At 40.4% G+C, this 16792-nt stretch overlaps 1 protein-coding gene and 5 non-coding genes across 6 annotated transcripts in view; 1 reads left to right on the forward strand and 5 right to left on the reverse strand.

Moving 5' to 3' along the window:
- mmp11a (matrix metallopeptidase 11a) overlaps positions 1-16792 on the forward strand; it is a 49134-nt gene that overhangs the window by 20814 nt on the left and 11528 nt on the right. The window contains exons 2-3 of the mRNA XM_087849452.1: positions 7096-7316; positions 15955-16098. Of these exons, the coding sequence (XP_087705578.1) occupies positions 7096-7316; positions 15955-16098 (365 nt within the window). The remainder of the gene's footprint in view (positions 1-7095; positions 7317-15954; positions 16099-16792) is intronic.
- On the reverse strand, positions 8073-8144 carry trnac-gca (transfer RNA cysteine (anticodon GCA)). Its single transcript has one exon. It is a non-coding gene; the product is annotated as a tRNA-Cys (tRNA).
- trnac-gca (transfer RNA cysteine (anticodon GCA)) lies at positions 8876-8947 on the reverse strand. Its single transcript has one exon. It is a non-coding gene; the product is annotated as a tRNA-Cys (tRNA).
- trnac-gca (transfer RNA cysteine (anticodon GCA)) lies at positions 9611-9682 on the reverse strand. The gene has a single exon. It is a non-coding gene; the product is annotated as a tRNA-Cys (tRNA).
- On the reverse strand, positions 10544-10615 carry trnac-aca (transfer RNA cysteine (anticodon ACA)). The gene has a single exon. It is a non-coding gene; the product is annotated as a tRNA-Cys (tRNA).
- On the reverse strand, positions 16476-16547 carry trnac-gca (transfer RNA cysteine (anticodon GCA)). Its single transcript has one exon. It is a non-coding gene; the product is annotated as a tRNA-Cys (tRNA).

Consider the following 16792-nt stretch of genomic DNA (forward strand, 5'->3'; position numbering starts at 1 on the left):
AATCTCATGGGGGGGGGGAGACTCTGTTTAAAAGGCCTTTTTGTTCAGTCGTAACAACACTAACAAGCCATTTAAAGAAAAGCTGCAGGACATGAGTAGAAACATTCCCCCGAACATGAATAAGGGCTTTCTGCAACAAAACAAGCAGCTGAAATCTCCTTTAAACAAAGTGAAACGCGGGAGGTGGAGGGCCGTGTATGCGTAGTGTTTGTTCTGCAATCCAGATCCATCAGTCACTGCGTTTCTGCAGTCTGGAGCACATTCCACAAATCCTGCTGGGTTTTGTTCCCCATAACCTACCTAACAGCGACACAGTAGAGTCCTGCAGAGCAGAGCGAGTCAGGCTCATTTAAGCACAGCACATGCACCACTGTGACCGTACTCAGATAAGCATTCTTCGTTTAATTATTTTGCTTTTACAGGTTGTGTGGCTTTAATGGGAATTCATGTTGGGCTTTTGAGTAAAGGTTAGACCTGGCTTTCTGTCAGCACTGCAAAACCTCTGTAACATCAAAGTAATGATGCACGACGGGTTGAAAATGCATTTTGGCCTTTTAATTTCGCAAACAGGTGACATAAAGTTTTGCAGAACCACTGGATAGCTTTGTTTCATTATCCTGCACCTTAAGTGTAAATAATTAGCGTCTTCCTTCTGTGGCTATAATTGCAAAATCCTCTGTCATAATGAAGCATTTAATTTAAGCAGGTTTAATGCTTCATGTTTGATTTATTTCTTCTGTCAGTGGTGAAAACTCTTAAGTAGAACTTTTTTATGCTTTTCCTTTCTGTCTTTTCTCTCATATAAAATGGTTTATTGTCATATTAGTGAACATGGCCAAATTGTCAGAACATAAGAGAGAGATAAGATAAGATAAAACTTTATTAATCCCTCGGGTGGGTTCCTCTGGGAAATTCGGTATTATTATTATATTTATCTTGGTTCACCCCTCAGGTCATCCCCAGTCTCAAAATGGTGTTTGTTAGCTCCTCTCGCCCTTCCTTTAAGCCACAAATGCCCAAAAAACACAGCCATGTATGGTGACAGTAACCACCAACACACCCAGCTGAAGTCTATCTGTGTTTGAGGTCAAGGTTACCTCAGTGCTCTACTGGGTTGCACATTCTCACGGCCGTGAAAGAGGACAATCAGCATTAGAGGAGGCAGGAACCAGAAACCCTCAGAAGGACACCAATGAGAAGAAGAATTAAAACAGCAAAGCTGGAAAGACCGCAAAGGAACCAGAGCAGATCAAAAAACCAAGGTCCAAACAGCAGGTTAAGAGTGAAGATGTGCAACCAAGTGCAGTGAGTCTTAGGCTACGTTCACACTGCAGGCGAAAGCGCATCAAATCCGATTTTTTTGACCCTATGCGACCCATATCCGATCATGGTGTGACAGTGTGAACGGGACAAATCCGATATTTCCAAATCCGATCTGGGTCACTTTCGTATGTGGTACTGAATCCGATACATATCCGATGTTTCAGAAAGCGACTGCTGTTTGAACGGTCAGGTCGCATTAAATCCGTCTTTTACGTCACTGACACAAGACAGACGCCGATTATCAGCACCAGAGAAGCGCCTGATAAGACATCGCGAACGCTTCCTGGCCATCCGGTGAAACTGCTGGGAAGACAACGTTGGAGAAACGTGAACATTTTATTTGTACTGTATAATCTGCAGATTCTGACAGAAATCTGCAACTATCCTTTGAAGCAGCGCTCCTCTAAAACAGCAATAAGGATCATTATTAGGTTATCTACATTATTATGTAAATAACAAAATAACTTAAAGCAAAAATTGGGAAACGTGAAGTCTGAAGTCTTTATATTAAGGGCCATCAGTCAAACAATACTGTTTGCTCTGGGTCTAAACAGAGCGCGTTGTGTGTGACGTCTTCTTTTGCGCATGCGGGCGCTTTGAGCGTTCACACTAGAGCGCGTTTGCTGTTGCATTTTATTTGTAGTGTGAACAAGCAGACAAAAAAATCAGATTTGATCAGAAAATCGGAATTGAGCATTAAGACCTGCAGAGTGAACGTAGCCTAAGAGCAAAGCATAGCAGTTCCACTCTCTGAGACAGGAGTACGGGTGGCGTCACACAGATTGCTGTCTCTTCATTGGGTTTCTCTTCCTGAAGACATATTCAAACTCCACTGCTTTAACTGCAGTTTGGCTCTTGTTCTCTTTTGCAGAGTGAGCTTAGCATAGCAACACTTAAGCCTGGTCTCCACCTGCCGCAGGTTGTGGGTCTTCTGATTGGCTGCCTAAAGCATAAAGTTTAATAAACAGCAGGTAGGTGGAGCCATTGTGGCAGAGATGACTATATTAGCAATATCCCTTTCCTGTGACATAATTCAGATCAAAGAGTAGAAAAAACTGCATGAAATTGAAGATTTAGGGCAATCTGAGTCTTGTGTTAAATTGACCTTATCATTTTGAATTTGGGCCATGTTTAATCTGAGCACCAACAAACATAACACATATTTTTAAACTGTTTTTAAACTAACAACGAGTCTTAAAAACCTACAGATCTCCCACCTTTTATATTAATTGTGCAGCAAAAGTCTCATCTTGAAACATCCCACAAGCATGTAAACTGATAACCAAATGCTAATTCCTAAATGCCAAGGAGAACTAGTGCTCAAAGGGAAGATGCATCCATCCATGCATGCTTCATTATTTCATGAAAGGACAATGTTCGCAAATGTCGGCGCTGCACTGGCCTGTGGGAAGATTCACGGGCACTGATAATGGAGGTAATTTGTTTCATCTGTACGTATATCGATAGTGTCTTTTCCCACAGGTTTTTCTGAGTGGCGCCGGAAAAGGAAATGCACATCATTTTGTGACAGGATGAGTACACCCAACAGTTCCCTGCAACTGCAGAGCTGCAGATGCAGTTTTGCTTTAGGCTGAGGACAGAGTGAGATGAGGAGGTGCAGATGGGATAGATCCGCTCTGTAATTTGCTTCTGTGGAAATAAGCAGAGGCATTTCCTCTTGATCTAGCAGGAGGGAGGGTGGTATTAATGATAATGGGACATTCTGGGACCAACTGGCTCTTAAACTGAGGAAAAATACATGACTCAGTGACCTGATTATGAGGTTATGCTGTCATTAACCTCGGGGTTCAAAATGATGATGATTCAAATCCAGAGAACATTGACCTCTGCCTCAGGGCTTTCTGTACTTTGTTTTTGCTTCTCTCCCTTCTTATTACTTATTTTCTTTGTCTTGTTTCTTCTTTGTTCTTTTTAACTTTATGTCCCAAGTCAAATATCCCAACAACTTACAGTTGGATTATCACTCAGTTTGCCTCACACATTCACATTCCCTGCACCACGAATCATAACAACTTTTGGTGAATTTGTAGCAACTTCACAACTGATAAGATGCACATATTATAGCAACAACTGTGTGTGCACATCCAAGCATTCACCCTCTAACAGCAAACTTTAGGTCATTCAGACTGAAACATTAGCGATTGCCTGCAGAGGCAATGAAAAATGTTGTAAGGCTTCTGATAAAGCCAGTAGATATCAGAATAAAGCAAATCTTCCTCTTCTATGCGTCCATCAGTGTTTAATTTAAGACTATATATGCAGAGCATTTCTAAAAATCTGGTTTTGAGATTGCATATCAGCACATGCCTCTGTTGCTCTCCACAGGGCGAGTTTGCCTGCATGCACTTGAGGACTGCGCAAATGGGATTTGCAAATACTTCTTTGACTAAATACTGAGTAGAAATGGAAACCTAAAAGGGGGGCAGCTGTGGGTCAGGAGGTAGAGTAGGTTTTCCACTGATTAAAGAGTCAGGTTTGAAAAGTCACCAGCTCTTTCACGTGCTAAAATGATTGGTTCAAGCATGGGCAGCACAGTGTGGGACAACCACATAGCTACAGCGCACTTAATCTAAGCTGTCATGTTTCTGCATTTCCATCTAACGCCATGACATCATATCTGGCTTCACTAATCTCACAAACAGCTGCAAACAAAACATCGTAAAAATACGGGCTTATCTAGAAAGGCTCCATCTTAACAACTGGCCTCCCGCTGCTGTCATCTCAGTGAGGCCTTGTTCTGCTGAAGGTCTCTTTCTGTTAAAACAAAGCAGATCTTTTTCACTTCCACACTGGCCTTTACGTTAAAGTAAAACCTGCCCTGTGGCTGCTTTTGTCGTGAAACTGAATTGAAGTTTATTACAACCACAACATTTTTAGAAGTGCAATGACATTATATTTTAATTGCCAGGAATCTTTTTCTTTTTTTGTCTTTGATAACATCTGGAGGAAGTTTCTGGTGTTTCTGGGCAGTCGGTCTTCTGTTATCGAGCAGCACATACTAAACAAACATCCGATGATTCTTTCTTCAGATATATGAAACAGTAGTTTGGAAACAATAAAATATTGTTATTTGTGTAATTGTGCCTCTTATTAATGCATCAATTCTAAATAACGGCCAAATCGGATGCATTTACATTAGGGCTGGGTATCGTCACTGATTTCTAGAATCGATTCGATCCACGATTCGATTCAATTCGATTTGAATCTGGGAAATTTTGCCTCAGACAGTCGGAAATATTATAATTCAGATCAGTACATTTACATATTTTTGTATCTATAAAAAGGAAGCTGACACTCGACAGACTTTATCAAAGGTGTGAGCGTCACAGCAGAGGCCTTTGTGTCAAAGTAGCTGAAGATAAAACACAGAAAAACATGAAGGTGATTTTCCTGGCCTAGGATTTTATAATAAATATTCTGCAGTACATCAAAAACGAAAGAAAACCATTAATCAACATATGAACATCACCTCTGAAGTTATTAGAGGTTTTATTAGAGACATGGCTAAGCGTTTTGCAATTTTGCATAATTTTAAAAAGTTTACATTTGTTCAGTAGCCTATTGAACAGCAGAAATTAGGTTTTCTTTTCGGAAGTAAGTAAAAGGGGAAAAAAAACAGCGGCTGACAGCCTGTAAACAACGGCAGACTTGTGCGTAACAAGCAAGCGAATAATGCAGAAAACTGATTTTTAGACGGGAAACTGTTCTTGAAGTACAGAGAGAGAGAGAGAGAGAGAGAGAGAGAGAGAGCTGTGCATGAAGTGTGATTTTATCGTGGTCGAAGCAAAACAGCAAAAGTTAGAGGGAATTCATGACAATGTTTATGTGAAGCGTAGTTTGTTCAGTTCAGTTCAGTTCAGTTCATTTTTATTTCAAACATTTCAAACATGAGCCTTCACAATCATTACAAAATATTATTCCATTATTTGTTTGAAAAGGAGTAGGCAGAAGTATTTACTTATTTGTCCCTACCCCCTCAAGTTTTACCTCTCATTCATTTAATTTTTTATTTTTTTTTTAGTCTTAAATTAAACAAACAACATATGAAACAAAAGCAAAGCAAAGCAAAACAAAACATACATAAATCAAAAACAAGAAATTAGCAAAGCCCCACCACAGTATAGTTTCTTTCATATGAAAAATACAGAAGGTGTATATTTGCAGATACACAAGTTATGGAAAAACAAACAAACCAAAACAAAAAACCAAAAAAGAACCACAACACCATTACCAGCAACATTACCGTCCTGGGTTAACCCCGTTTTCTTCATTCTTATACTTATTTAAAATTAGGTTTTTATATCTTACTTTAAACTGTTTTATGTTTTTATTGTCTTTTATTTCTTCTGTTAGTCTGTTCCATAATTTAACTCCTGCAATTGAGATAGACATTGTTCTTAAAGTTGTTCTAGCACTTTGTATTTTTAAATTCCATTTCCCTCTTAAGTTATACCCACCTTCTCTTTCTATGAACAATTTACAGATTTCTTTTGGAAGCAATTTATTTCTTACTTTATACATTATTTGCGCTGTTTCAAGCTTCACCAAGTCTTGGAATTTAGTAGCTTGCATTTTGACAAAGAGTGCATTTGTATGGTCCCTGTACCCCACATTATTTATTAATCTAATGGCCCTTTTCTGTATTACAGTTATTGTTTGTGTGTTACTTTTGTATGTGTTTCCCCAGACCTCTACACAGTAGCTCATATATGGCAGTAGTAAAGCACAGTATAAAATGTGCAGTGCTTTCTGATCCAGCATATGCTTTGCTTTCCCCAGGACGGCAATGACCCGTACCAGTTTCCCCCGAACATAAGTAATGTGTGGCTTCCAACAGAGCTTGTAGTCAATGATCACCCCAAGAAATTTTATTTCATTTACTCTTTCTAAATATACATTGTCAACACATATTTCTACTTGGATCGTCTTTTGCTGCTAGTTCAGTCAATATTGTTTGGAGAGAAATAAAACCTGCAGCTTCAGAATCTAGCGCAAAAAGGGCGTAAACACAAAGCGCGGACCCATCGAAACATCAGAATTAGCGAGCTGTCGGCTTTCAGCCCCGACCGAGTCCGTGCCGTCGGGTGAGAAAGGCGACATCTCACTGATTCAGATCCGTCGGCAGGTCCGTGTTTTTACGTCTTTGTGCAGAAGACTGTCATTTACTGTTTTAGCTGTTTGGCGGTTGTTGAAATTTTGTGAGGTTTAACCTGAGATTCTGGTGTTTTGGGCAAAATAAATTTATATTAAAAAATCGATTCAGGGTTTTAATGAATCGATATCACGTTATCCAAGCCAGAATCGATTTTAATCGATACATCGATTATCAAAACCCACCCCTAATTTACATGACAGACTTCGGTCTCCCTGTTAATTAATATGCATTGCTCCATTTAACTAAAATAAACATAAGCTTAAAGGTCAATTTTGTGTGTTGGGCTGTGATATCAATTGCAGGAGAAACTGGGGCTCATGCAAACTCTATATAGCTGTGAGGCCTATGTAATCAGATTAGGTAAGTAATTGTGTCAGATTGCTTTTAGTTCAGTGGATTAAGTTACTACTACTTACAAAAAGCTGCCAAGTAATTTGTATTCACTGACATGTTCAAAGTAATCTGATCCAACCCTGCCTACAGCAAACTGCACATAAGTGGTAAGTACTGACCCACAAGGTCACGTACAGACATGCCAAGTTGTCCCTGCCTATGAAAGCATGACGTTGTCTAAATAAACCACGTTGTTGTTTCAGGTCTCTGAAAACTTTCAGGAGCTGAAGAAGAGAGCAAAAGCCCCTCAAACTCAGGAACTGGTTAAAGAGCCACACTCACTGACGAACAGCACATTGAATCATCCCCGCTGTGGCGTACCGGACTATCCCACCAAGGAAGAGTGGCGGCACCGGGGGCGATACCGCCAGAGACGCTACACCCTGTATGGACAACGCTGGGACAAGACGGACCTCACTTATAGGTACACACTGGGGCCCTTAGCTGTGTTGTAACTATATGCTCTGCTGCATGTGTGTTTGATTATAAATAAAGCTAAATAAAGCTTACAATAATAAAACGTGAACTTCTACAGTCCCGAGAGAACTCGGTGCTGATGTAAGCCACGGGATTCATCCGAAATGTGCAGCTGAAAAAGCGTCCTGCAGTGTTACCATTTGGTGCACGCACATACGATTGTTTTTCTGCTTCAGCAGGCGGCGTTTTCAGACGAGAAAAAAAACTGTTTTCTCAAACCCGAGCAGCAGATGGACACAGTTAGAGATTAGATGGTGAATATGGTGGAGATATTCATTCAAGTGGTGAAGGAGTAGAAAGCTACGACTGTATGGATGTGGGCAATGTCCACTCTCATCAGCATAAAAATACTTCATCACAGGATAAATGTCATCACTAAGAAATGCTTTGCAGTGACGTTTCCCTCCATCAGCTTTTAAGTGATGACACATTAACCTGTTTTCAAGTTAAAGTCTCTACCGGTGCAGTACTGTGTGTCATTATGCCGTTATACAGTTCATGTCTTGCGTACCTTTAGCTCAGTTTTTAAAAACATCTGTGCACCTTAGCACCCCAACTTTTTGGTTGCAAAGCATTCAAAAACAGCAACTTCACTGATCTTTCAAATGAAACCGACTCCCTCTTACTTCTACACCCAAAGGACTAATTACATGCAAACAAAATGCAATGAATTCATCGACACCTCCCATGTAAATTGGGAAACAGGGGACATCTGGATTTGAACCAGAGACCTCTAGATCTGCACTCAAATGCTCTACCACTGAGCTATACCCCCTCAGAATGGTCTTGACTGTTTGCAGAAGATGGACATAGGGTCCAGTCTTGAAACGTGAAGGTGATGTGGCTGTGCTTTAAGTTGCATTCTTTGTAATGACCAGCTGTATAGAAGTTTTTGAGAAAATGAACCTAGTTCTCATATCAAGTGACATCAATTTAAAGTCATGTCTCATCTACTTAAATGTGTGTTGATTCACTTCCTCATGTCTCTTCCTTGTTCCCATCTCCACTGGGAGATGAGGAGTTGAGCATGTGCAATTTGGGAAATGATAATGGGAGAGACTCCCAGTTAAAGTAAAAAAAAATATACACAAAAAAGCACAAGCGCATGGTTTAGGGAAGGAGTTGGGAACACTGGCGCTTGAGGCCTGGAGTTCCCCACTCCTGGTTTAGGGCATGGCCCCCTTTTCAATCAACCATCGTCCATTGGTTTTTCAGTCACATAGGTAGCATTTAAATAGGAATTTACTAAAGTAAAATTATCCTCATATGTCTTATACTTAGTGCCGGCGTTTGTTTTATCCACTGTCTGCAACATTGTCTTAGGTTTCTCCTTTAAGAGAACTTTCTTCTGATTGGCTGACCCCAACCAAACAAAAGGTTACGCCCAATTTGCACCACCCATTATGGCCATATTTGGTGGTTGCCAAATAGTGCAGCTTGTAAAGGTTTTTTGTTTTTTTTTCAACTTAAGCAAATAAATAAATGAGATACAGCTCTTACACAAACAGGGGGCACCTGGATTTGAACCAGAGACCTCTTGATCTGCAGTTAAATGCTTTCCCACTGAGCTATACCCCCACATTCTGTTAGTGTTATTGACTGTAGGGTCTTTAAAAGTGAAGGTGATGTGAATGTGCTTTAAGGCTGCATTCTTTGTGAGGTCCGGCTCCAGAGTTACATAGAGGATTTTGAGAAAATAACCAAGTTCTCATATCAAGTGACATCACTTTAAGTTAATTAATGGACATCAATTTAAAGTCATGTCTCTTCTACTTAAATCCGTGCTGACTCACTTCCTCATGTCTCTTCCTTGTTCCCATCTCCACTGGGAGACGAGGAGTTGAGTATGTGCAATTTGGGAAATGATAATGGGAGAGACGATGAGATTCCAGTTAATGCTAACAAGATTGATTCTTTATTTTCTGCAGATTTGTCAGCTGCATGTTCGTTCCACCAATCATCAAATCATCTTTTTCAGTCAGATAGGCACCATTTAAATAGGAATTTACTAAAGTTACTTAGTGCCGGCCCTCGTTTTATCCACTGTCTGTGACATTATCTCAGGCTTTTGCTTTAAGAGAACTTTCTTCTGATTGGCTGACCCCAACCAAACAAAAGGTTGTGCTCAATTTGCACCACCCAATATGGCCATATTGGGCATAACTGCAGAATGGTGCAGGTTGGAAAAGTTGTTTTTCAACTTCAGCAAATAAATAAATAAAACAAAGTCCTTATTTAAAGTGGGGGCATCTGGAGTTGAACCAGAGACCTCTTGATCTGCAGTCAAATGCTCTTCCGCTGAGCTATACCCCCACTTTCTGTTGTTGACTGTTTGCAAAAGATGGACATAAGTTCCAGTCTTGAAAAGCGAAGGTGATGTGGCTGTGCCTTAAAGCTGTATTCTTTGTAATGACCAGCTGTATATAGGTTTTTCAGAAAATTAACCTAGTTTTCGTATCCACCAACATCACTTTAAGTTAATTAACGGACATCAATTTAAAGTCATATCTCTTCTACTTAAATGTGTGTGTTGACTCACTTCCTCATGTCTCTTCCGTGTTCCCATCTCCACTGGGAGACGAGGAGTTGAGCATGTGCAATTTGGGAAATGATAATGGGAGAGGCTCCCAGTTAAAATTTAAAAAATATACACAAAAAGGCACAAGCATATGGTTTAGGGGAGAGGTTGGGAACTCCAGACCCCAAGGGCCAGTGTCCTGCAGGTTTTAGATCTCACCCTGGGTCAGCACACCTGAATCAAATGATTAGTTCATTGCCAGGCCTCTGGAGAACTTCAAGACATGTCGAGGAGGTCATTTAGCCATTTAAATCAGCTGTTTTGGATCAAGAACACATCTAAAGCCTGCAGGACACCGGCCCTTGAGGTCTGGAGTTCCCCACCCCTGGTTTAGAGCACTGCTATCTTTCGATTAACCAGTATCCATTGGTTTTTCAGTCAGATAGGCTGCATTTTATCCACTGTCTCTGAAATTATCTTAGGCTTCTCATTTAAGGGAACTTTCTTCTGATTGGCTGACCCCTACCAAACAAAAGGTTATGCCCAATTTGCACCACCCAATATGGCCATATTGGGCATAACTGCCGAATGGTCCAGCTTGGAAAGGTTGTTTTCAACTTAAGCAAATAAATAACTAAATCAGTCCTTATTCAAAGAGGGGGCACCCAGATTTGAACCAGAGACCTCTTGATCTGCAGTCAAATGCGCTACCACTGAGCTATACCCCCATGTCTTTATTTGCTACCTGTCATAGACTGTATATAAAAGATGGACACTGCATGCAATACAACATTTTGATTGTGGTCTTGATTGTTTTCCTTTAATTTGTCATCTAAGCATTAGCAGAGCAGAGCTAAAAGAGAGTGAAAATACACATTCAACATATGAACATCACTCTGTGTTTACATCTTGTTCCTGCTCTTGAGACAGACTGGATTAAGGACATAAGGGAAATAAAGATTACACAACCTACAGAACACTTTCAGTCGTCAACTTGACCTTCAGAAAAAGGGGTTCTGCTTTTCTTTAATCTAAAGCCGTGGCACCATCGAGCGTCTGGCGGTCGTCTGCTGGCTGCTGCCTCTCTGTCTGGCTCACACGGTGTCCCTTTCATTGTACTCATTCTTCAACCTAACACTATATGAAGACAGGCAGAGTGAAAGCAAAAGGGTGATTTTAATAGCAGCGTTGGCCACAATCTAATTAGATTCTGCTTCACAGAACCAGCTCATGGTGACACCTGACGGAGTGATGTGGTTTACCAGGATCAAGGCAACACCCAACTACGTCAAACTCTCACTGTTATGACTCGTTCCTCCCCAGCCGTTGTAAATGAGTCTGATATGAGAGTGGAGCCATGCTAATGAGGCCCTGTGCTTATTTTTTATTCAGAACCAGCCAGCGTTTTGAGCTTGCGAGGCAAGCTCTGGCATGACACCGAAGTCAAGCTGGCTCAGCTGAGAGTGCTGTTGTTGTAACCGCTTGAATGGTTTTTAGATAAACTGAAAGGGAGGTCTCAGGTGGCTGCAAAAGGTTAAAGGATGGCAGGGCTGCGTTAAGGGAGATAGAGTCCACGAGTTTGCTTTTTTTAAATATATGTTAGACTTCATTCTTTAACTTTCTTATGTTAAAAACATTTTGTCTACTGCAAGGAAGCAAAATAAGTTGTAAAAGGTTTGCTTAAACTGGTCTGCAGTGACAAACACTGCACACACATGGAGTAATGACTTGTCAGTCATACAGTAAACCAAACCCTGCTGCTTTTTGACTGTAAAGGAGACAGAAAAACATCATAAAACCCACAGGGAAAGTGTTTCCTGTGGTCACTGCTTCACTTCAGGACTTCTAAGGAAACAAGAAGTCGTCCCTTTAGGAAGAATGCTGGTTTAAGTCACTTCAGGTATATCTTTGGCTTTTAACCCAGAAGCTGCATCCATGTTTATACAGTTTATGGTATTAAAGAGCAATGTATCCAGCTGTTACAGAGCAACACCATTCATTTGGAAACAGATCGACGCAGTCTAAAGTTCTCTCTCTTTTTGCACTGCTTTCCACCAAATCTGAGAGCATGGGCTGTGATAGTTTCACCTGCTTCTTTTAAAGTGCTCCAAAATGGTAAATGGCCTGTATTTGTATAGCTTTACTAGTCCCTAAGGACCTCAAAGCGCTTTACACATCCAGTCATTCACCCATTCACACACACAGTCACACACTGGTGATGGCAGCTACATTGTAGCCACAGCCACCCTGGGGCGCACTGACAGTCCAAAAGACTTAAATATATATTTTAAAGGGAATAATTTATTATTTAGTAAGTACCTAGGTCGTATTTAGATTTATTTATATATATCTTCTAATGTATAAAATATTTGAGCCATACAGGTAGATGTCTCTTAACAGAAACAATACCTGTACACTTTGTATTTGTAAAAATACACTCTAAATTCAGTAAACACTCTGTGGGTATTTCTTTTCCCACACATCGAGGTTTAAGGGTTTTTTTACGCTATTTGGAGGGCAAACTAAAAAGGCAGTTATTGGGATGAACGTCTGGAGTTTTTACTGCTTGCGTGTCTCCAAATTAAGACCATATTTTCCATAAAACCCCCAAAGAACAGGAGCTGATAACGACCACTGTAAATTATGGAAACGTGTCCTGTCTTCTCGATTAGTTCCTTGAAGCAATGCACTAAATTCTTAGCGATGGGCTTTGTGAGCCGTTAATGTGCTCGGTTTTAAGTTGCTGTAGTTGCTTTGATTTGTTTGGTACAGATGGTTGCAATGGTTAGTTTCAGATGTTGCTTTTCTGCTGGTTTTAGTTGCAGCCATTGCCGTGTTCAGATGAAGGCGTTACTGTGGTTGCAGCATTTGGCTTTGCTGCTGTAGTTGCCATATTTCACAGTCGCTTGACTTTTAGTGGTTGGTTTAATTTTTTTGTAGTTTATATGTAATATTGGTGTAGCTTCAGTATTAGTTGCTGTAGTTTTACAACAATTAACAGCAACTGTAGTTTTGTAGTCTTTGGATAAGAAAAAGTTACCCAAAAACAAGTCCACAGATGTCATGCTCAGAGCGAGAGAGGTCTGTTGCAAAAGCTCTGTCTCCTTTGCCTCTCGGTCTGTTGTGCTGCACATCCAGCAGGCCCTGATCACATGACCTCAGGGACTTGCTGGGGACGTATGGATGAAAAATTTCTCTGACACTGGCGCTTGTCCATGCAGAACTCTAAAAGTCAAAATCTTAACGTGGACTCTAAAGGCAATGGGGAGCTTACTTTATCCAGAAGTCTCACAGCAGCAATCTGAACAACTTGCACATGATGAAATGAAGGCATGAATAACAATCTCCAATTCAGAATGTGACACAGTGGAATTCAGCTTGGCAATATTTCTCAACTGATGAAAGCAAGAGTGAGCCAGAGACTTAATGTGAGCATCCAAAAGGAAGGCTGAGTCAAAGGTTACACCAAGATCTCTCATCGCTAGAAAAAGAATTTTGTTGTTGTGGAAATCATCTCAGCCACCATTAATTAAAGTCTGGCTACAGGATATCTTAGGACTCTTAAAATCGGAGAAGATAAAATTCTCCATCAGAGGCTCATCCAATAGATTTTTTACTTAAATACTTAGAAAACTTACCAGCACGAGAACTCTCTCTGTAGTCCAAAATATGACAGTGTACAAATTTTTCTGCTATTCCCGGCAGTGGCTGTTCTACCTTATAAGAATACTCTATTTAAAGATATTCCAGCATTATTAGTTTGTTTCGACCGAGGAGCAAGTAATCATTATTATTAATATTAATATTGTTACTATTGTTAATATTAGTTAAGATTAATATCAATATTGATTAATGTTAAGACCTTGTTTTTTGAGGCTAGCAGATGTTAATGTTAATATTAAACTATAAGGATACGTAGTACTATCTTATTGTTGATTTCTTTTCTTGTTTTTTGGGGGTTTTTTTTCTTTGTTTTGTTTTGTTTTTTTCCATAGGTCAATTCATTTTCTCTATAACATATTCATTTTTACATTATTGGGAGGGAGTGGGGGTATTCAGGTACTCATCCCATTTATGTTTTTTTTTGTATGTTATAAAAAAGGAAAAGATTATTACTTCTATATGTACCTATGTGTTTTATGACAGTTTGGTATTGAAAAATAAAAGAAAGAATAATAAAAGTTTCACCAAGATTCCTGATATAAGATTTTTCACATGTGGTTAGGAGGCCTAGAGTTCCTCATCATTAAGTTGGATAAAATTATCTGCCATCCAACTTTTAATAGGTTCAGCATCATCTGCACGAGTGGAAAGAGTGAGTGGAAACAACACAAACAAGAAAGGCCCCAAACCAGAACCTTGTGGCACACCGTAGACAAGAGAAGTGGAAGAAGACAGCTTAGCTTAAACAATGGAAGAGAGTTAGCCTGGTTTCATCCACTCATATGTCACATTAATGAACATTTTAGATTTTGATGTCTTTACACAATAGGAAGTTTAAAACCATAGTTTGTGGCTTGAGAGGACTCTTTACAGTGAAGCTATTCAGGTTGCGCGATCTGGTACCACTGTGCCAAAAAATGTTATATAGCCAGGAGCGCTACATACAAGCTAAGCACGTCCTGACAGCTCTGAGCAATCTTCTCTGTGTATTCACAGAGTTCTAAAAAACCTTACTCATGTAATTGAAAACCTCATGTAAGTCTAGATCATACTTTACAGAAGTTCCCCACTTAGCACCGTACAAAGTGTAGCAACACATGGACACACATTTGTGTCTTCTTTTAGAGTACTTTCAGTTAATAGGGTGTAATCTCCTTTTTACACCCATGGTAACAACCAAATTCAGGTGTTTAACACTTCTGCACTGTTAGCGCTGCGTGGCAGATTCTGTGATGATTGGACAGTCAGGCCAGCTTGCTGCTTGTTTTCAGCAGTTATGCGTCTCTGCAGATGTTGCTGTAGTCCAGTGGGTACTTAAGCTGGAGATGTTTAAGTGTGTGGTTGCAGATGTTTTTGTTTTCGCAGTGGTTGCTTTACCTGTTGCTTTTGCCATTTATAGTTGTGCATCTTGCAGTAGTCGCAGTAGGTACTTTAGTTGCAGATGTTGCTCTGTTTGCCTGAAGAGGGTTCATGCATTTAGTTGAAGGTGAAGGTGCTGTAGCTGCAATGGGCAGTTTAGTGGCAGATGTTTCCTGGTAGTTTACTAGTTGGTTTCATTGCTGTAGTCGCAGTGGTGCAGTGGTTAGCACATTTGCCTTACACATTAACGCTTCCTGGCTCCTCCCTGGGAGGAGACACAGCGCCAGCCTCATGGGGTACTCAGTGTGCTCCCAGGGCCGGTCCCATGGATAATTGCGAGGGTTGCGTCAGGAGGAGCATCCGGTGTAAAATCTGTGCCAGGGCAAACATTGCTATAGTGACCTCTCGGGATATAAGAACACATCCGAAAGAAAGTTTCAGTGATTGGGTTAGTCAGAGTAATTACTGTGTATAGTTGTGTAATCACAGTGGGTAGGTTATTGACAGACGTTTCTGTAGTTTGCTAGTTGGTTTAATTGCTGCAGTTTCTTTAGTTTCGTGTCAGTAGTTACTGTGTGCAGTTGGAGGTGATGCTACAATTTTTCTGGAAATGTTGCTGCATTCAGAAGACGTCCAAAGCTTTGCTTGCCAGAGGCTGTTGCTTCATACCAACCACAGACAGCTGTGCATTTCCATAATATGTCACAGTAATCTCATTCACCGCAGGAGCAACATTGAGATTTGATGCAAAGCCAGTGTTGGTCCATATGATTTATGAAGCGTTTCAGTCTTCTTGATATTTTGGGGATTTTTGGTTTTATTTTGTGGGTTATCACACTGGGTGGTTTTATCTAAAAGGAAAGGAAGGAGATTTTACCGCAGTGTTTTGTTAGCAAGCCTGAGGGTAGAAGCACACCTCCCCGCTAAAGAGACAACTGAAGATATCTGATTAAAAGGGGGATGCAAGGCTGGTGGTCTCACTTTGCTACTGTACATCCTGTGTGTGCGTATGTGTGTGTTTAACACCTCTATTCATTTCCTGCAGGATTGATGGATTTCCTTGGCAGTTTGGAGAGGAAAGGGTTCGAGGTGTCTTTCGGGATGCAGCGAAGATCTGGAGTGACGTCACTCCGCTCACCTTTACCGAGGTCCGTAACGGACACGCTGACATTCGCATCGACTTCAGAAGGTGGGAAGAATTGCTGAAAATATTAAAAAGATCAGGAGCAAATGTCAAATTACACCATGTTGTGAATTATATTTAATTAGGCTTAAATATAAAACGTGAGCATCGTTACACCTGAGAAATACAGCTGCACAAATCATGGTTAATAGACATTGCTTTAAAATGGCACTCAAAGGACACATTGTCTCCTTTTCTTTAATATCTGTTGCCTTCATTCCGGTGGGAGGGAGTAAAGCAAAAAAAAGAGAAGCAGAGGAGTTGAAAATGTGTAATTTGGTAAAGAAGAGTCTGTGTGCTTTTTTCTTGCTGCCCCAAAATGCACAAAGACCCAACTAATCATTGTGCAGCAACAGCATCCAAGCTGTGCTAGCTTCAAAGTCAGGGGGCACCCGGACTTGAACCGGAGACCTCTTGATCTGCAGTCAAATGCTCTACCGCTGAGCTATACCCCCACATGCCAGCTCTTCGCAGAACTGACTTATATTTGCTTTCTTTGTAATGTCCAGCAGGTCACCTCTGTATGCAAAAAGCTAGTATAGAAGTCTATGATAAAACCTTTGCTTTGTAATTGCAGTAAACACTCTACTGCTGACTTTGTGTTCTCACTAGTTCAGGTTAATACAAGATGTTTATTTCATGAATTATGTTCCCGTGCTTTCATTTATTGGTTGATGAATGAAAACAATTTCTCAACATA

Source organism: Neolamprologus brichardi, chromosome 12 (assembly GCF_056152115.1).
Source record: "Neolamprologus brichardi isolate AB-2024 chromosome 12, ASM5615211v1, whole genome shotgun sequence".
NCBI lineage: Eukaryota > Metazoa > Chordata > Actinopteri > Cichliformes > Cichlidae > Neolamprologus > Neolamprologus brichardi.